At 44.8% G+C, this 21,272-nt stretch overlaps 1 protein-coding gene across 1 annotated transcript; it reads left to right on the forward strand.

The window, feature by feature from the left end:
* Positions 1-10,635: 10,635 nt before the first annotated feature.
* Positions 10,636-20,092, forward strand: MRPL45 (mitochondrial ribosomal protein L45). Its single transcript, XM_083408774.1, has 8 exons — positions 10,636-10,753; positions 13,124-13,325; positions 13,918-14,035; positions 16,091-16,189; positions 16,862-16,910; positions 17,514-17,663; positions 17,751-17,924; positions 19,680-20,092. Exons 1-8 carry the CDS (start codon positions 10,676-10,678, stop codon positions 19,779-19,781), a joined length of 972 nt encoding a protein of 323 aa, XP_083264900.1. The 5' UTR covers positions 10,636-10,675; the 3' UTR covers positions 19,782-20,092.
* The last annotated feature ends 1,180 nt before the right edge of the window (positions 20,093-21,272 follow it).

Raw genomic sequence — 21,272 nt, forward strand, 5'->3', positions numbered from 1 at the left:
TTGGAAGGAAATAAATAAATTCTATAGCACGTTCAAGTATTCAAAGCACTTCATGTGCATTATCTAGCAGTAATTCTTCCAACAACCCTGTAAGGTGTGTCATCATTATTATTCAACCATCTTGCGGATGAGGAGGGAGAGGGTGGCAGAGGAGAGATTCAGAAAGCGCAAGCACATTTAAAACAAATCACTCCTCCCCAAGAATCCTGGACACTGTAGTTTGTTAAGGGTGCTGGGAAATGCATCTCTGTGTGGGGTAAACTACAGTTCCCAGGATTATTAAGGGGGGAAAGCTGTGTGGTTCAAATGTCTGGTGTTTACACAACCTTCCTGGTTCTTAATTCAAGGTGCTGCCTCACACCAGCTTGTTTTGATCTGTCTCCTAATTAATTTCCGCTTTGCAAGCCTTTGCCTTCATTCCCATCACCTAGACCACAATGGAAGTGCTGTTGTTTTTCTGACGGTTTGCACCTTGGAATGGCATCCATATGGTGCAAAATTCATATGCCATGCATCCTGAGAAATCGAATGTAATCGGGCACAGGCCAAAGTTGAGCAATGGCTGTGCACTGAATCATCCCTAGGAAATGTCGTTGGGTGCGTGCAACTCCCCATGCTCAATATCCTGCCAGTAGTTGCATAAACTGAGGCCCCAGAGGAAGGTGTGGCTGAAATACGCTTGGGAGCAGGAAAAGTCTTGTGATCACTCGAGTTGGGGAGCAGCTCATTGAGCAGCCTGGGAAACGTATATTTGCTGCAAACGGAAACAAGGTCCTAAAGTAATAACTGCAGAACATGCCCAGGCAAAAGGTCTCCACTCCAAAACACACACGAAGAGAGACGCACAAAATTTCAGAGCTGCATGCGGCCAGTGTTTGTTGAGACTTGAAGAAACCATGTTTGTTTCTTGGATTCTGAAGCCTACACTTTGCTCTGCGCTGCCAAAGGACTGTTCTTTTGGCTTCGTGCCTCTCTGCATATTTCCATCTTCCTTATCTTTCGCAAGCCACTATTGAGGAAACACAGGTTGAAGAGAGAGAGATGGTGGGCAGTTCCTACCTTCCCGATAGATGCCAAGGCAGGTTTCAAACAGCAGCAAACTCTTCCAGCTACCTGGCACAGAACTCTAATCTTCAGAACCTCAACTTTTATTTTTTTAATTTTTAAAGAGCAAGTTAATAAACCTTAACACTGTGAAGATACAATGGGGGAAAAAAGAGAGCAATGTATTGTTAGACGCCATCCCAATTTCAATGGGTGGTGCGAGATTCCAAGGGTTGCAAGTGTGATTACTTGGTCTGGGTTCCCTTTTCAGAACAATAAGACACAGCAGAGACTGCAGTGTCTTTATTAGATATGGTTTTATTTACACATATATACAACCTGCACCTAGATGGAGGGATTGCAGAGCATTCACTTCCTATAAGGGTCTGACTTACCTCTTAAGGGCAGCACTGGATTCTAAAGACAGCAAAAAGCCACCTTCTGTGTCTCTTACTTCCAGGCTGCCATCCACAGTTCTGCCCCTCCCTTTCCTTCTCGCTGCTAACAGACTCCAAGGCCCTCTTCCAGCCTGTCACTCAAACTTGAAACCCTCAACTTGGTCTTTCCCTCTGCCCACTAGCACCCAGCAAAGAAGGGGCCCCATGCCTTCTTGCCCAGCAGTCTTGCCCTCTGATGGTGTCTTTGATGGGCCCACACTGACCTTTGTTGCTGCTAATGGCCCATCCAGTTGGCTCTGAAGAGCTGGATTGGCTCTTTAGCATAACTAAATGCAAGGGACCTTGCCATGTTTGGCAAAGTTTAATCAAAACTTGATTATTTCAAGCTTTTACTGAATCCAGGAATTATGGGGAGTCTGCCCCCACCAATTCATAACAGTATTGTAAAAATACATTTTTTTAAATATAAGCAAGCTTTAAATTTATCTGCTGCGTGATAAGTTTTGTTTCAATATGGGCTCTTTCTCAGTGTTAGTTTCTCCTCCTTCTTATCTCATACAGTGGTACCTTGGGTTACAGACACTTCAGGTTACAGACGCTTCAGGTTACAGACTCTGCTAACCCAGAAATAGTACCTCGGATTAAGAACTTTGCTTCAGGATGAGAACAGAAATTGTGTGGTGGCGGCAGCAGGAGGCCCCATTAGCTAAAGTGGTACCTCAGGTTAAGAACAGTTTCAGGTTAAGAACGGACCTCCAGAACGAATTAAGTTCTTAACCCGAGGTACCACTGTATAGGCATTTTATTGATTTTTAACATGTTATAAAGTTTCACTTTATGTTTAATGGATTATTATAGTTGTTTTGCTTGACATATTGCTGTAGCGGAGAACCTTCCAGATGTTGTAAATCTCCAATCCCCATCATCCCTGGCTAGCCTGGCCATGATCAGGGAAAGATGGGAGTTGTAGTCTTGTAGGTCCCCTGCATCTTGCTCCAGGGTGAACTTACACACCTGGCGATACACACTTCACTGGTTTCAGTGCCTAGTTCTTGGCCAGTTCAAGCAACCTGTACTCACTCTTGTCCTTGAAGGCCGGAAATATACATATTGCTGTCTGCAGCAAAAATGTTTTGCTCATGGTAACTGTGGTTTATTCAGTGGCAAAGCTCAAATCAAGTTTTTGCCGAATTGGCCGCCAGATATGGCACTCCTAGGTTCCAAGTTGGCATGCCTTACTTTCTTCGTTTTAGGTGAACGTTTGCATGAATGAGTGATGCTGATATGCTCTGTTGCCTGTGCCCTAAATAAAACTTGGAGCTCGGCCTGCCTCTTCAGAATGCTTGCACAGAAGTGTAGTTTGTCTTTGTTCCTGCCCAGCGATACCACAAATCTGTGGGGGATAGTACTGAAGTTAGTCGCATCATATGTAGAATCCTGCTCCAAGCCGCCTTCTCTCATACTTCCTCCTCCCCGCCCCCCGCCACTGCTCATCAGCTGTGAAAAATGTCTCTGTCGCAAGACTTGTGAACGCCATAAATCCCCAGCTGGGATTTGAAGTCCAGCGGGCAAGTCAACCCTGCCCTCAGTAGCAGCAGAAAAGCAGTTCTGTTCCAACAGCTACAAAAACCTCCTGGAAGGTCTCCAGCTCTGTCCTCGGCAATTGAGAGAGTCAAAGTGTGAAACCGCTGGGTGCTCGGCAACTCGGAGCCAAAGAAACAGGATCTCTTTTGCTGGAGTCAGCAAAAGCAGGTGCCAGGTGGCATACCCACTAAACAAGAGGTGCCCAGGATGGTATGCTTTTGTAGGACATGACACAGACAACACTTGGGTCACACCACACCTGTCCTTGCCTCAGTCTCAAGCTTCTAGTCCCCAGTTATTTTTGGTTCTAGTTTCCAAACATTCTTAGCTGGGGAATGGGGTAGGGTAAATACAAGAGCAGAATCCATTTAATTTAATAATTGCTATTCCTGGGCAATTACCTAATTCACCACCACAAACCCACAGTGAAATTAAATAATAGATCCACCTGTTGACTGTTCAGGGAATTGCCACAAAATAGATTTCAATACAGTGGTACCTCGAGTTAAGTACTTAATTTGTTCCAGAGGACTGTTCTTAACCTGAAACTGTTCTTAACCTGAAGCACCACTTTGGCTAATGGGGCCTTCTGCCGCTGCACCGCCACTGCACAATTTCTGTTCTCATCCTGAAGCAAAGTTATTAACCCGAGGTAATATTCTGGGTTAGCAGAGTCTGTAACCTGAAGTGTATGTAACCTGAGACATCACTGTATTCTTCAGTAGTGTCCAGTTAATCCCAGTACATTTTAAAGAAAGCCACACACAAGCCTGCTGGTTAATATATTAATGACACTGAAGAAACGGTCTTCTAGAGAAGATGCTATTATTATTATTATTATTATTATTATTATTATTATTATTATTTCTAATACTGCTGCTGCTTTTTTTCTTTTCTTTTTTCTTTTTGCAGAACAATTTCCAACTGCAAATACTCACCGTGATAATAGCCAATTTTATCGAATACAAAAAAGGGAGATGTGAGGAGGTTGAGGAAGTAAGTTAATGAAAGATAAGGATAAATATTGGGTGTGTTTTTAATTGTTTTTGTTTTTGTTTGTGTTTTGACGTATTGTGTTTTTTGTTCTCTTTTTATGTATTGATTTGTATTGTTTACGCCTTTTTCCTTTTTTCCTTTGCTTTTTCTCTGTAACTTTTAAATTTCTAATAAATATTATTTTTTAAAAAAAAAGATAATAGCCAATTTTAAACGTCATAAAACAATAGTGGAATCACAAGGTTAAATGTTTTAAATAGCCTGCAGCAAGTTAATTCAGAATTATGGTTTCACAGAGCTTCCTTCTCAGTCCTTGATAAATGTTCCAAGCCTGCCCAAAGAGCCTGGTCCTTACTTGCCAGTGAAAAGAGCAAAGAGAGTTGCCAAAGAGTTCTTCTTGAATGGGGAGTGCTGCAACAAAAGCATAACCACATCCCAGTAGTTTGAGGGTGCTCCTGGCTCCAACAATGTCATTTGAAGCCTAGGTGGCCTGGATTGCTGAAGCACCTCATTCCAGCTACAGCAATTGTGTGCCCCTTCCTGGAAAGAGAGGACTTAGAAACGGTGACCTATGTTTTGGTAACCTCCTCACTGGACTATTGCAATAGGTATGGGAGGCTTAAACAAAAATGACAGTATTGGGGGGAGGAGTTAACTGAAGAAGCTATTATGTCAGCTCACATTCTATTTTTATGTCAGCTCACATTTGTAATCTGATGTGGCACCGCCCAGACACAGATTTACCACCTGAGTAAGAAGTGGGCCTTAGAGAGGCATCTGAAGAATTCCTGTGTTAACATCCCCCATCCATCCCTGTGCTGACCTCTGCTTCCAAACAACATACTTCCTTGTTGAGTCAGATGAAACTGAAGGGGAAATTGCTTCTGAGAGCCAGTGTGGTGTAGTGGTTAAGAGCGGTGGACTCGTAATCTGGTGAACCGGGTTCGATTCCCCGCTCCTCCACATGCAGCTGCTCACTTACCTCACAGAGTGTTTCTTCTAGGGGAGGAAGGGAAAGGAGATTGTTAGCCGCTTTGAGACTCCTTCAGGCAGTGATAAAGCGGGATATCAAATCCAAACTCTTTTTGAGCAGCTGCTGGATAGCTTTGAGAATGTAAGAAGAGCCAGCTGGAGCAGGATGATGGCCCGTCTAGTCCAGTATCCTGTTCTCACAGTGGCCAACCTGTGAGGGAAACCGAAAAAGCAGGATCCAAGCATAAGAGCAATTTCCCCTCCTGCAATTCCCAGCAACTGGTATTCAGAAGGATACTGCCTCCAACCATGAAAGGCAGAGCATAGTCCTCAGGACTAGTAGCTATGCGTAGTCTTATTCTCCATGAATCTACCCAGTCCTCTTTTAAAGACATCCAAGATGGTAGCCATCACTGGGAGTGAGTTCCTTAGTTCAACTAGGGCCCTCGTATCTACGGGACCAGCTCTCCTGGTGTGCCCCGCAGAGGACCTTAAGGTCCATGAACAACCATCGTTTAGAGGTCCTGGGCCCTAAGGAAGTCAGACTATCCTCCACCAGGGAAAACATAAAAAAAAAAAAAAACATTAAAAAGACTTCCTACAAAGGAGTGACTTCAGATGGCTCGGGGGTCAGATAACTCCACACCTTCCGACATTTCTCCAATGAAAATAGGGACGTCCGAAGGAAAAGTAGTGATGTATGGAAGTGAGAGCTGGACCATAAAGAAGGCTGATCGCCAAAGAATTTACACTTTTGAATTATGGTGCTGGAGGAGACTCTTGAGAGTCCCATGGACTGCAAGAAGATCAAACCTATCCATTCTTAAGGAAATCAGCCCTGAGTGCTCACTGGAAGGACAGATTGTGAAGCTGAGACTCCAATACTTTGGCCACCTCATGAGAAGAGAAGACTCCCTGGAAAAGACCCTGATGTTGGGAAAGATGGAGGGCACAAGGAGAAGGGGACGACAGAGGGCGAGATGGTTGGACAGTGTTCCCGAAGCTACCAGCATGAGTTTGACCAAACTGCGGGAGGCAGTGGAAGACAGGAGTGCCTGGCGTGCCCTGGTCCATGGGGTCACGAAGAGTCGGACACGACTAAACAACAACAAGGAAAAGCAGGACATTCTGGGATCGAATCAGAAACGGGACGGCTTCTCTAAATCAGGGATGTCCCTGGAAAATAGGGACACTTGGAGGTTCTGCACATCATCAGAAGCCTTAAAAACTCTACAACATCATCATCATCATCATCATCATTATTACACCCCCAGTTGAAAAAGTGATGAACTACATCACCAAGCATGCCTGCCTCAGAAAATGCACCCATGGCTGACTCAGCCCCAAAGTCCCAGGGCAGGTGGAGATGTTCACTTGGAAAGAGAGCGCTTTCCTCCTTATTGGTGTGGCTACTCTTGCCTCTTTTTCACTCCTAGTCCTTCCTTGCTAGATGAATTAATCATGATAAGAGGGAATGAATGAATGAACTGCAATTTGTCTGGTACCTTTGGGATGCATATAAATAAAATGTCGCTGCCAAGTTTAAGGCCAGCCTTGTAACTCGCAGAGCCGCATGCAAGGATCAAACACGTAGCCAGATTGCTGGAACAGAGAGCTTGCTTTGCAAAGGCAGAAGATCTGTTCTGCACGTCCCAGGATCCCGGGTTTGCGCTGCTATCGCTCTTTGCGCGCTATACCCCCGACTCCAGAAAGCTGCCAGCAAACCTCAAACACAAAAACTTCAATTGAGGAGGACGCCAGGCTGAGCAGGGAACGCTCAATGGTTTTATTAAGAGCTGGGAGGAGAGGCATGTGAAATGTGAGGCGCTCTCTGTTCACGTGCCTTCTCATTCCTCACTTAATCAATAGAGGGGAGGGGCTGGGGCGTGACGGCTGAGGATGTGATGACAGGAGAATGTGGACTTTGGAACCCGACTGTGGCAAGACCTGTGGCAAAGCCCTTGATTAACAGCAACAACATTCAAGTGTAAAATCGAGCCTACACCTACCAATCATCCAGAGCTGGTCACATCGACATCTTCCTCCTCCCCGTAACAGGGATGGGCAAAATTTGGTTTCTCTTTGTTTCTACCCCCCCCCCCCCAGTCTTAAATTCAGTCCCACACATTTCCACATCAGTTTGTGATTTTTTTTTGGGGGGGGGGGGAGCATCTTCATCAAATTTCACAACCTTGTTAGTGCAACATGCAGAGTTTTGCCTAACACACACATTTTTCCCCCGCCCCCAAGTAGGATGCATTTTGTATTATCATTCATTTACATGCACACCTTGCTCTGGTATGCGCATTTTACATGTGTCACTTGGCTGGAGAATTGCATTGCAAAATTCGGAGGTGGTCAAATTTTGAAGCAAGCTTGTATTTTGAAAAAGTGCAGATTCGGGAAGCTTGCCTTTAAATGCAAACGGAATCGGATTTCTCCCCCATCCCTAACCCCTGATCCTAATGACTGGGAAGTCTAATTGATTTCAGTAGGATTTATTTTCAAGCAAGCATGCTTAAGGACTTCACAAGTGTATGAAGCAAGACTGTGGTTTTCAAAGTTATGTACTTTCAGGAAATCATTTTATAGGAAACTAACTTATTGGTCCCACCAGCTCAGTATTGACTTCTATGCTGGTGGGCAGTAGCTTTCTGGGGTTTCAAACAGGAATCTTGCCCAGTTCTAACTAGAGGTGCTAGTTTTAAGGAATGGACTTGGGATTTTTGAAAACCAGGTGTGTGTTCTGCCAATGTATTATGTCTTCCTACCTTGATTTGAAAGGGACACAGGTGGCGCTGTGGGCTAAACCACAGAGCCTAGGACTTGCCAATCAGAAGGTCGACGGTTCGAATCCCCATGACGGGGTGAGCTCCCGTTGCTTGGTCCCTGCTCCTGCCAACCTAGCAGTTCAAAAGCACCTCAAAGTGCAAGTAGATAAATAGGTACCGCTCCAGCGGGAAGGTAAACGGCGTTTCCGTGCGCTGCTCTGGTTCGTCAGAAGTGGCTTAGTCATGCTGGCCACATGACCCGGAAGCTGTACGCCGGCTCCCTCGGCCAATAAAACGGGATGAGCACCGCAACCCCAGAGTCAGTCACGACTGGACCTAATGGTCAGGGGTCCCTTTACCTTTACCTTTACCTTGATTTGATGGCTGGAGAACCCCATGCATTTCAGAAGAGACTGGGGAGTATATTAGGGTGCACACACCCTTGTCTCTTGGGTCTCATGGTTACCCAACATTAGAACAGAATGTGCCCTAAGACACACCCAGCACCACTCTGGGACTGCATTGGGAAAATCAGTAGCATTTCTGTGACATTTCATTGAGAAATGTCAGTTTTCCCCATAGCACAGTTTAAAGATGAATCAGGTAGGTCACAGCTTTCCAAACTTTTCATGTTTGGTGACACAATTTTTTGGACATGCATCATTTCGCAATATAGTAACTCAGTTTTACTCGCAAACCGGAGTCTAAACTAACCCTTTCCAGCCTAGGGAGAAGCGCAGGGAGTGTTAGGCAACACACCTACACAATGCAGCTGACACACCAACGTGTCGCGACACACACTTTGGAAAGCTCTGAGCTAGGCGAATATTGTTCCCATTTTGCAGATACAGAAACCGAAAGCTTTGGTCAAGACCATTCAGAGAATCCACAGATCATATAAGATTTGGATCCATGTCAAAACCTATATCCTGGCCTATCCTAGGAGTGCTGGGCAGGTAACTACATAAATAAAGTTTTAAAATATTAAAATAATGTTCAGGGGTTGGCAACTAGGTTTGTCAGAGGGCAAACTCAAGACAGGGCCCAGGGACAAGCAGCCGTGTCACTTCCACTTCCCCTATTTACATAATGATGAAATCCACAGACATCCTAAGAAACGTGTGGTTGGTCTAGTGGTTTTCCTTTTCTAATGAAATTACCGTAACTGAAGAAAGTGAAAGGACGGCGAATACACTGGGCGAGGAAAAGGAATCTGTATCAAGGCAATGCGGATTTTGCCAGTGTTCCAAGTAACTGCAACACTAACCTATGTACTTACGCAAATGAAATGAATTTGCATTACTTGTATTGTTTTGCAGTTTATTTCTGCTAATCCTGGGGTGGGGGACAACAATGAACTACAGAGGACACTGAAACCTGTCCTCCCCCAGTTTCTAGTATTGAAACAGGCAGAGAGGATGCGCACTTTTCAAGTCAATTCAGCCTTAGAAGATAGACTTCTTTTCAAATGATAACTGAGAGGTTCATGGTGCTAAATTCTTAAATTGCATAATGTACACTCTCCTGTTTTTACCATAGTTTCAAGGGGGTATCGGCTACAAATTCAGATCAAGGGAATAGTGTGAAGTGCTGCGTTGCCTGATAATACTCCCCCTTCTGTCAATTTTATAAACTGCTCTTTGGACACCATAGGCTTTCCCATTATGAGTGCTTACACAGGAAGGCGGCCTACTGCTGCTCACATCCCCTCATATTCTTTATAGTACAGTACTTGTAATTGTCACATATAAAGAAGAAGATGTTTGAGAGACTTCACATCCCCACACAGTTACTTTCTTGCACCCCCTAAAGGAAGCACAGAGGAAATAGCTTCCCAAGGTGCACAAACTGAGGCTGAGGAAGGTGATGGAGGTGTGTGTGTGTGTGTTCACGAGAGGTGCCTTTGGAGAACATGCCAATGCAACAGATGTGCTTGTTTGCTTTTCCCTGTTTGGTAAAGATCCACATTTCTGGGTTGAGCCCCGACCTAGCCACACTTAGGTGGAATCTAAACACACATAAAAAACGTTTTGAAAATGCTTGAAAATAAAATAAAATTGAAAAAACACATTGAATTTGCCGTAGCTCACCATCGCCATCTAGTGTCACATTTGTATTACGCACTTTACAACACACCTGAAACGTTTTATTTGCAGCTGCATTTAGTCCCACTGAAATCAACGGAGCTATGCTGATTATTTAAGTCACATTGGTTTACACTGATGCAATTTAAATAATCCCGTTCAGTCCCGCTGACTGCAATGGAACTTCTCTAAATGTGACTTAACAGCCTTGTCTATGCAAGTAAACCAGACTGACTTAACCGGGGCTTACTCCCAGGTAATGGGGCTGGTACAGGGTTGCCATATTTCAAACACATCCGGACAGAAAAGTTGCTTTCTTTGGCAAAGTTTTGTGTTTTTTTTTTTGCCAAAGTTGTTGAGCTTTCCCCCCTCCCCAAGTTGTTTCCCCCTTCAAAATCGCAACAAAATGCCGGTTTTGCACTATTTTTATGGAAAAACGGGACTGCAGACAAGGGCGGCCACACATTCGGATTTTCCCGGACACCAAACCCCATTCCCCCGCGGACACTGCTGCCGAACGGGGTGTTCCCCCTATGCCCGGGAAACTCAGGACGTATGGCAACCCCAAAGTCCTGGGTGACGATTGGTTTTTCATTCGTTGTCCTCCCTGAGCTATGACGACGCCTGGTCTCCTGTCTCTGGGACTTCATCATGCGCCCGCGTGCGAAATATCTTCCTTTGGACGACTGACGCCGAATATAAGAAAGAATACCAGAGCCTTTGGCGGAGCGGAGCGAGACCGTGACGTCGTCGCTGGAACTTCCCCGCGTTCCACTTCCTCCGCCCTTCGCCCCCTCGTCCTCCTCCTCCCCGCCTTCCTCCCGGCATGCAACGGGCGCGTCTCAAGATGGCTGCCTCCGTGCCGGGGAGTATGGCGAGGCTCCCTTTGCGCGTGGGATGGCAGGTACTGTATTTTCACGGGGGAGGCGGGTCGGTGGGAATGGACGGAGGGGGGGGGGAGCGTGTCTGCCTCAGTATCTCCTCGTGCATGCATTTGCCTTGCCTAGCCGTACGAGTAGTTACGGCATGCCAACATATAAGAAGCAAGAGATCTCTCACCCCTAAACGCCCACAATGTACAACGGAGAGGAAATAAAGATGATAAATAAACTGCAAAAAAAGTTAAAGAAAGAACGTTAGAAACTGCATCAAAAGGCACCCCCCTATTTTGCTTTTGTTCTTTTACTTAGGTGTGCGTTACTGCATATGTGTGCTGTATCCTGTGGGAAAGGCAAACTTGTTTATGTTTGAATGTGTGCATGTCTCCGAGGGGTTTTTTTTTGGGGGGGGGAGTTTTTAATTTGCATCCCTCACAGACACCATTTCAGGAAACAAGGGGGCACTTGTGTGCTTGCTTCTGATTTTGCTTTTAGTCTCTGCAGACTGCTTCCTTTTTTCTTTTAAAATTTATTTATTGATACCTATTCAGTAATATGCAGACTACTACTTTTTGTGGGAAGTTGTGTAGGTTTGTACTTTCCTTTTTAAATTGTTTTGGAAAGTGAAGTGTTTTTGCAGGAGAGAGAAGATCTTGTGAAGGCAGGCAGACGTATGTTGTTGACATCCTTCTGTCTCAAGAGGCAATGGAAAAGTATGCCGTCAGGGGTGAAGTCAAACCATTGGAGAGTTACAGCACCTGCTGTGGCTGTAGAGAATGATGTGACAGAGACATGATTTATTGCAGCTGGGGCAGATGAAGACATCCAGTTTTGCTGCACTCCTCCCAGTGGCAATTTCTTCTCTGGCTATTGCTATGCATGCACAACCTGACCGCCTGTCTGCAGGCACCATGGTCATCTGGAAGGGATTCCCACACAGTAGGGTTAATGTTGTCAGCCTTCATGCTACATTTGCAGACATCTTTATAACAGAGTTGGTCTGCCAACAGGCCTGGGGCCAGCTCTCTGTAAAGCACATCCTTGGGGATCCATCTTCCATTCTATCTACATGATCAAGCCAGCAAAAACATTGCTGAGACAGAAGTATACACATTCTGGGAATATGGAATGTGCAGTCCCAGAAGGCAGACTACCTGCTTTTTTTGGTAAGAAGAGAAATACAATTGGAATGTACCTTGGAGATTATCTAGTTCAACCTTCTGCTCAATGCAGGACATATACAGCACCTTAGAACATAGAAAATTGCATTATACTGATTCAGACCATTGATCTGTATAGCCCAGTATTATCTGTACAGTGGTACCTCGGGTTACATACGCTTCAGGTTACAGACTCCGCTAACCCAGAAATATTACCTCGGGTTAAGAACTTTGCTTCAGGATGAGAACAGAAATCGTGCTCCAGCGGCGCGGCAGCAGCAGGAGGCCCCATTAGCTAAAGTGGTGCTTCAGGTTAAGAACGGACCTCCGGAAGGAATTAAGTACTTACCCCAAGGTACCACTGTACTTATTGGTGGCTCTACAAGGTTTCAGACAGGGGATGTTCCCAACCTTTCCTGGAAATGCCAGAGATTGAAGCAGGGACCTTGTGTTAGTAGAGCAGATGTTCTACCACTAAGCTATGGCTCATTCCTATTCAGTCTTGGCTTAAACTCTTCCAGCGAAAAGAAGCCCTGAGGTGGTCTGTTTCACTGTTCAACAACTCTTTACCATTAGGAGTCTTCTAATATCTAGCTAAAACGTGCTTCCATTCAACTTCTACCCATTATTCTAATCTGCCCACTTTCTACTTGATAATCCTTTGGCTGTTTGAGGACCACTATGTTGTCTTCCCTTTAATCTTTTCCAGGCTAAACATGCCCTGCCCTTTCAATCTTTCCCCACACATCATCGTTTCCAGACCCCTCACCGCCCCGGTCACGCATCTCTTGGACATGCTGCTTGCTCCTTCTGTGCATTCATGTACAGTGGTACCTCGGGTTAAGTACTTGATTCGTTCCGGAGGTCCGTTCTTAAACCTGAAACTGTTCTTAACCTGAAGCACCACTTTAGCTGATGGGGCCTCCCGCTGCTGCCACGCCGCCAGAGCCCGATTTCTGTTCTTATCCTGAAGCAAAGTTCTTAACCTGAAGCACTATTTCTGGGTTAGCGGAGTCTGTAACCTGAAGCGTATGTAACCTGAAGTGTATGTAACCCAAGGTACCACTGTACAAGCTAATATGTGCCGAATGCTTATCTAATTCGAGAGCATACCGGGCAGCGTGTACATATCTGGGATGAAATCAACTTGATTTGGGAAGCAGATAAACAGTGGGTTAACTGCAGTGCGGTTCAATGTTGTTGCTTTGACTTGCTTGTTCTTCTTCCGTTCAACAGGGTGTGGAATGTTTACTGAATGCTGCCCGCTTGGCTCCATCCTCTCTTGTGGTCCCAGTGAGAACAAAGAGGCGGCATTTCATCCCCCCTTCTGTCAATGCAAAGTACACAACTCCGGAAGAGCAGATGAAGCATGCCAGGGCTGCAGGGTTGGTGGTACCTCATGAGCGGTTGATACGCCCCATGAATATTGCCTGCACAGGTAGGTGGTTGTGATTATTCATTATGGGGAAGGTGGTTAAAATAGCTCTCAACCTGTGTACCGGACTTTTTGAAATCTTGAGCCCAAAAGCAAAACGGATATCTCACTCATTCTTTTCACATGTTCCTTCAATGCTGTCTGAGTCTTCCTTAGTGTAGAGGAGCCATTCACAAAGTGGGTATGTGGCTTTTAAAAATGAGCAAGGTGCTTTCATTGTAGCTTTAGGGTCCAGGGTGTGACTTTTCCTTGAGTGGGAGCTGGTAGGCTGCCTAGAGACATACTTTTGTCTAGCAGCGTTATGTGTTTGTTTAATTTATTTAACTTTTTTAAACAATCATTTTCTTTTTTTAAAGCACCCCATAGCATCGGGGGGGGGCATACCTATGAATGAATGGGCAACATTTGATTATTTCTATGTCAAGCTTTGTGCACGTGTGGCTGAACAACAATATTTCAGTAGATAAATTAGCAATAATGTGTACCTTAATCGCCTCTCCCAAGAGATAATCTTACATTTTGTCAGGGGGTTAGCTGGTGGTGTTTTTTGTTTAAATAACCTGTTGCTATATTTGTTTTCTGTTTGGTTACACAGCTGGGATCTTTGATCCTTATATTCCTCCAGAAGGAGATGCCCGTGTGTCCTCTTTGTCAAAGGAAGGGCTGAAGCAAAGGACAGAGCAGGTCAAGCAGACTGCAGTTTCACAGCTAGCGTATGTCCATTCTCATTCTCTCTCTCTCTCACTCTGGCAGCCAGTCAGTCTAAGACCTCTGGCCACCATTCTGTGACTCTGTATTCCTTTTTCTTGCAATACCTGTGGTTTATGTCACAGACCTCCATAAAGCAAGCCTTATTCTTTTTCTTATATGAATGTCTTAAGTGTACTCCAACCCTAAAGGCTCAAAACAATAATTTTATGTACGTCCCCCCCCCCCCCAAAGCACGCTGCATAGCCCTAATGAGACAGTAGTACTTGAGAATGCAGCAGTAGTGATCTCATATTATAAATGTTAAGGCTTCTTAGAAAACGCTGGTGTGAAGGCTAGGTTCAAACACTTCCCTTTAGTGTCCAGGCTGCCTGTAGGGAAGGGTTTTTATTTTTACAAGGGGGCAGCAGTAACGTAGGAAGCTACCTTATCATTGAGTCAGAACTTTGGTTCATCTACCTAAGTGTTGCCCACACTGATTGGCAGTGACTCTCCAAAGTGTCAGACGGACATTTCCAGCCCTGCATAGAGATGCCAGGAACTGGACCTGATACCTTCTGCATGCAAAGCAGATGTTCTGCCAATGAGCTGCGGCCCCTCCTACAGTGGTGCAGTCTTAGGAAGTATGATGTGCTGCATACTTTGGCTCTTAGGAATGCACAGACACCTAAATAACCTTCAGAATGTATGATTAAGGTATGTGAGCATACAACATCCACTAAAGAACCTAAGTATTAGTGGAGTAGATGGAAATTCTCATCTCCTCCAGTGCTGGCCACTCGGGCACCCTGAGTGAGTTAACAAACAGGGTATGGTAGAGAGGGCTGTCCTTTGTAGTTTTTCCTTGGTTCCTGGAAATCTGCGATATATTTCCTCTTAACATGGAGGCTCAATTCGTGGTTGCAGTAGTTAGGTTTCCCCCCAATCTTCTCCTCCTTGAATTGATCTAACCCTTTAAAGAGTATTGTAAGATAGTGGCAACCACTACGTCTTGTGACAAGAAATTCCGTGAAACACCTGTGTACTACAATCTGTACAAAGTAACCTATTTTGTTTGATAAATTCATATACCACACGTCTTCAGAAAATTTTCACACGGTGGTGAATAGCGAATAAAGAGTTGAACAAACATGTTTAAAACCAAATGGAATTATTATTATTATTAAAATTAAAATTTATTTACTGCCCTTCATCGGTAGATCTCAGGGTGGTTCACAACATAAAAGTACAATATGAAACACGAAATATATGATAAAAACAAGAACAAAAACCACAAACTAACAACCCCCCTCCCCCTCCCAAATACATTTAAAAGGGATATAAGCTGATAATCAGCCCAAGGTCTGGTTGAAGAGGAACGTTTTTGCCCAGCGCCTAAAGCTGTATAATGTGGGCGCCAGTCGAACCTCCCTAGAGAGAGCATTTCACAAATGGGGAGCCACTGCAGAAAAGGCCCGTTCTCTCCAGACCTCTCATGCGGGAGGCATCTGAAGAAGGGCCTCAGATCATGATCTCAGGATCAGGGTAGGTTCATTTTCCATTTGTTTATACAGAATTGGCTGTGAATCTATATCAGCTTCATGTGCAAGAGCCCCTCTGCATCTCTTCTCTGCGTTTTGCCACGATTTGTAATGTGCCAATTTATAAAATTTGCAAAGGCGGTTCTCCCTTAGGGTAGTAGCATGCCTTTGATTTGGATTGCTCCAGTCGGACTCCTTCCAGTAGGCAGGGCTGTGGTGAATAAAACCCTTCTTTCCAGCAGCACCAGTCCACCATTCTAGAACAGTGCTGAAAATGCATAATTTAGGGGGGGGGGGAATATAGACTATCATGGCAAGTCATGAGGGGGGCTTCTCTTAGCACCTCTCAACCTTCCACAGTTGCTTGAGGGCAAAGTGTGTTAGATGTGGAAGCTCTCTTGGGGTTTAATCTCACTTCTGTGGTGTATGCATAGTTTCTATAGACGCGAAAAGGCACAGTGTTAACCTTTATGAGGACTGTTTTCCTTGAACTATGACGGCTTTCTTCCCATCAGACTTCTCTTGTCGTTTCCTTGGCAGGATCCGAAAGATCAAAGATTTTGATCCTGACTTCAGCACAAAAACCTTTCCAGAAAAAGCCCAGAACATCTTTATTGAAGCTCACAATACCTTGACAAAGTAAGATGCTTTAGGATATATCTGTGGGTTCTTGGTTCTGCCTTCAACTCCTGACTCGCAACAATTTCACAATATGCCACAGCCTTTTTCAGATCCAGAGGACTGTTTATATAAAATAGGTTAAATATTGTTTATTGAATAAGTGTAGGTTGGTATAGGAGTTTCTCCAAGCTTTTAATTGAGAGTCCAATGAACCTCAGAAGCTTGCCACACACCAGATTTATTTTACTAAAATAACCAGGCACTGATGTGTCTGCAATTCATGGGGATTTTCTTATCTGCTTTCTGCTCACCCTTGCTGTAACCTTTTAAATCCCAATGGAGAAGCCCCACATTGACTAATGTACCATAGTTCATGCAAACACAGTCTGGTAAAAGGAAAAAAGTTGTCCTATCTTAACTAGTTGTGACCAAATAATGGGATATTGCGTATGCATTGTTAATGATGCTTAAAGACGGGGCAAATCAGGAAGTTTAGTTTCTCGAGAGTGCCACTATTTGGGGAGGTTCTCAAGAGTTTAGAATTTACCCCTGGTTATGCACAAATGTGCTTCAGGATTATATTTGTTGCTGACAGTAGAACACCAAACACTTTTAGGAAGAACAGTATCTTGATTAAGTTGATCTGCATAAGCATTTTGGTAATGGTTTTTTTTTTTTAATCCATTACAGCTTTAACAAACAGAAGCTTCACTCCTTAGTGACTGAACGCTGTTATCCGGTAAATATCTGAGAAGATCAACAAATGTCTGGCTAAAGGTTTAAAGTCCCTAAAAATGTTAGGAAGAAATGTTGATATGTTAGTGCCTCTTTTATGATTTTATTGCATATGTTTAAAATGCTTTTGAAGCATCTGTGCTCATAAATCTTGCATGTTATCCTGTTGTAAAAGAACAAAATAACACACACTGTAAATAAAATAATAGCACTGCAGAGGGAACTCCAGCCCGTGGTCCTAATTTAGCCCAGGAGGCTTTTTCCTCCAAGCCACGTCCACCTGCCTTGCAACCAACTTCATATAGGCACATGTGAAGGCATGGCTGAAAAGGAGCAATCGGGAGCCTTACAATGTGCTCCCTGTTGATCCTTGGCAAGCAGGGTTTGCATTTGGCACCTGTTAAACTTGGCGTCCAAAAAGCCCCACTTGGGAGCTCCCCATAGGAGCCGATCCCTTCCACTGGACTGTACACCAGTTTCTTTCAGGAACCCCGGACTGTCACTAATTGCCTGCTGAAAGTGGGGTTGCCTTGGATCACATAGTTTGAGAGGCTAGAAACCCTATGCTCACCCTTGACGCTAAAAACGCAAAATGTTGAATTGCTAGGAAATGGTCCGAGGAAACAGATACAAGACTATCCGGTGGAGTTTTCTGGAGTCTCTGGAGCCTCCTAGGGTGGTTCAGGTGCGATGCCCCGATATGGTGAGCAAAACCAACCTGTATGGACAAGTGACGGTTCGGATGCACACTCGGCAGGTGCGTATATCCAATCTCCCTTGCCCTGGATGCAATGAAACATGTTCTGTCTGCCACTGCTTACTGATGAAACCTTGCTTCTTCCAGAGTCTAGCTATCTATGACCGGTTTGGGAGGCTGATGCACGGCGGAGAGCAGGTACCAAAGGACGTCCTGGAATACGTTGTGTTTGAGAGGCATTTGCCCAATCCCTACAGTCCGTGGAGATTACACGGCAAGATTGTTCCAGCTTGGGCTCCTCCAAGGGACCCAATTATTAAGGTACTGTGTTACTAGCAGGAAATCACAGCATTTTGCTAACCCCTTCACGCTATTTATAAAGGCATCTCCAGGATATGGATGCAAACGTTATGGGAGCCATGCAGTGTTGCTGGTGTTCTTCGCGTTACCTTATGTGCAAGATACTTTTGCTTTTTATCTCTGGCTGAATGAGCCAGTGACCTCCCCAAAACCTCCCGCTGAGCTTTATGGCCATGCAGAGATTTGAAACGGGGCCTTTTTAATGCCTAAATACAAGACCATCAACGGCGCTCACCCCATTTGAGGCACCTTGCAGGCGCTGAAATCCGCAAGTGTAAAATTAACCTCAGTTTAGTTGTAGAGAGGTGCCCTGCCTTTTCTTAGCTAAGAGCGTGCGGAGGTACTGAGAATATACATTGGAGTGAGACACACAGTGTACAGAGGAAGTTGGTTGTGTGAGATTTGGTTTCACATCCTGTCTCTGGATGCCTTTGGGTATATTTCAACCTTGGTTTCCCCATTTAAATAATCATGGTTAGGCGTGGGATAAGAAGGCAAGTGCAATCATTGTATAAACAACTCTGCAGTACCTACAGAAGCAAGCTCCCCATATTCTCTCTGCCATGCTCTTAAAAGCCCAGAGTCCCCATCTCAATGTAGCATCATGCAAAGAACTGGGTGGGCCTACGCAAACAGAGGCTTGCAGAGTCCTGAGCATCATTTTGGGACATGGCTGAGAGGGGGGCAAAACCTGTCTTTCATTCCATTTACCATGTGCAAGTTTAGGCCCTAGTCATTGGGTGGTTCTGAGCACGTGCCCCTTCTGCTGCTCAGTCCTAAGGGATAAAACAAAGTACAGTGGTGCCTCGCAAGACGAAAAGAATCCGTTCCGTGAGTCTCTTCGTCTAGCAGTTTTTTCGTCTTGCGAAGCAAGCCCATTAGCGGTTTAGCGGCTATTAGCGGCTATTAAAGGCTTAAGGGATTAGCGGATTAGCTGCTAAAAGGCTATTAGCAGCTTAGTGCCTTAGAAAAAGGGGGTGGGGAGCGAAAAGAAACCCCAGGAATCACAAGACATTTTCGTCTTGCGAAGCACCTCCAAAACGGAAAACCCTTTCGTCTAGCGGGTTTTCCGTCTTGCGAGGCATTCGGCTTGCGGGGCACCACTGTACTGCATATAGGGGCACTTTGAAGCTTTGTTTTTCCTTACAATCAGGCGGTATATAAATTTTATGAAATAAACATGGATGGTGGCGGTGGGGAAGGAAGGGGACCAGCTTCCTGCTCCTGCCACTGGGTGACCTGGGGATCACTGGCAGGGACCCTGTGGAGAGAAACAAAGTCCCTTCCACATTGAAATCAACTTCTGTGATGTGGAATCAATCAGTAGAGATCAGCACTCCCCATTTATTTCTCTCTCATGCACATACCTGAAGAGGAGGCAATTTTAAACATTGCTGCTTTTCTCACCCTCATCCTGAATGCAGCTTTGGGATTGGCAGGGAGAAGCATCTCTTATCTCTCTTTCAGTGTCTGAAGGCCACTTCTGGTGGAGCAGGACCAGATGAGGAAAACCAAGCTTGGCCTTAAGGCAACTTCCTCCATGATGTATAGAAGGAGCCTGGGGGAAAACTTGAACTCTCCCTGCCCCCAATCAAATTTGATGGACACTTAGCTAGTATAGTAATTACTGGAGAGTGGCTTCCTTTGAAAATTGATGGGCTCCTTTGTGTCCTTCCTCCCTTCTCTCTCTCCTCCCCCCCCCCCCCAACTTTACAGACTGTTATGATTCCAGGACCAATGCTGGATCCCTCGCAAGAATATGAGGAAATGGATATTCCCCAACAGCCACCAGCTCCACAGACTCAGTGGTACAAATAATACCAAAAAGAAGATCTGCGGGGAGCAGAATTCGATATTGACAGGCAAGGAGTTCACCGTTGAAATGAGCCCTGCCAGCCTTTAGAGGCCTCTTCTGTTTCATGCCTCTGTTGCAGTCCTCTTCACATGCATTATGGGCAGACGTTTGTTCTTGAGAACTTGCAACAAGCTGTTCAAAGATGCACTTGGAGCAGTCAGGAAACTGCTGTATATCTCTCCTGTTTTCCGCATCAGACTGGCTGCTGTGTGTCTTCAAAAACTGGCCTGCAATGGCCTGTTACTTGTTGTTCAGTAAATTAATAGATTTGAAAGGAGTGTTTTAATTCTTAAAAAGAAAAACAGCCCATTTACTGTTCCTCCAGGCTTTCAGGAACCAAGAGTTCTGTTATAGAAGGCTGTGCTCCCTAATGCCAGATGGGTTGAAGCTGGCTGAAAGCCTTCTGCACATGTTCAGAGGCATGCAGCTACTTCTTGGGAAGGTAGAGAAGATAGAACTGAGGCTTTCAGAATAAGCCTAGAGTTAGCTGCTTTTAAACCGAGGGCCTCTCTACCCATTTACCCAACAGTGCAGTAGCTGCATGGAATCCAGCCTTGTTCCCAACAAAGAAACCCTGTTGTTTTGGGAACATTGCATTTTCCAAACACAACACTGCATTCTTATAATGGCTTAAATAGAACTCCCCTGTTCTCGCTATCTCTGAATATTCTACCTACAAGAAACATACAGGGAGTTTCTCCTGATTGTTGCTTGGTCAGTTTTAGCTGGAATGATCATCAGTCCTTACCAAAGTGGAGGTGTCGGCAAGGCTAACCTCTTTCCTGACACATACACATAGAGAGTGGGCATATGGCATCATTCTGAATCCTCTTCTTATATGTGGACTTGATATCAGACTTGTTTTCTTAAATTGGGATTTATAAGCAAGGCTATACATGTAGTCAGTGCTAAAATAAGTTGTTGTTGTTTAAAAATAATGTGCCTTAAAAAATACTACAGCCACAATTGGCTGGGGTAATGATAAGCACCTGATTCCTTCTGCACAGAGCATTGTGAAAACAAGGTCAGTGTTACAAAAAAAGAAAAAAGAAGATCCACCCCTGATATAAATCCAAAGAATCAGCCACACACATCCTATCAATATAGAGATAAGTCTTTTATTTATGTATTTACATTTATTACAGAATTAGATGACCTCGTTTGATATTCAGTGCTGAGACAGACAGGGGCGACCTCACACACTACATTAGCGGTACTTCCTAAAAGTGCAACGAGACACAGCTCACAGGGGGGAAGTGGGACCCATAAAGTAAATATCGGATCCCTGCTTTATTGTAAAGCAGAAAATGTGTGTGTGTGTGTGTGTGCTGCTTGCAGTTTCTTTGCATGGGGAGGAGAGGGGAATAAAGAGAAGTGATCCTTTCCCCCTGAATTCCTCTCCTGATTCTCAGTAAGTGAAGCCAGGAGTGGGGAACCTTTTTTTTCGCTGGAGG

The sequence above is a fragment of the Podarcis tiliguerta genome, assembly GCF_965153285.1.
Source record: "Podarcis tiliguerta genome assembly, chromosome: 13".
NCBI lineage: Eukaryota > Metazoa > Chordata > Lepidosauria > Squamata > Lacertidae > Podarcis > Podarcis tiliguerta.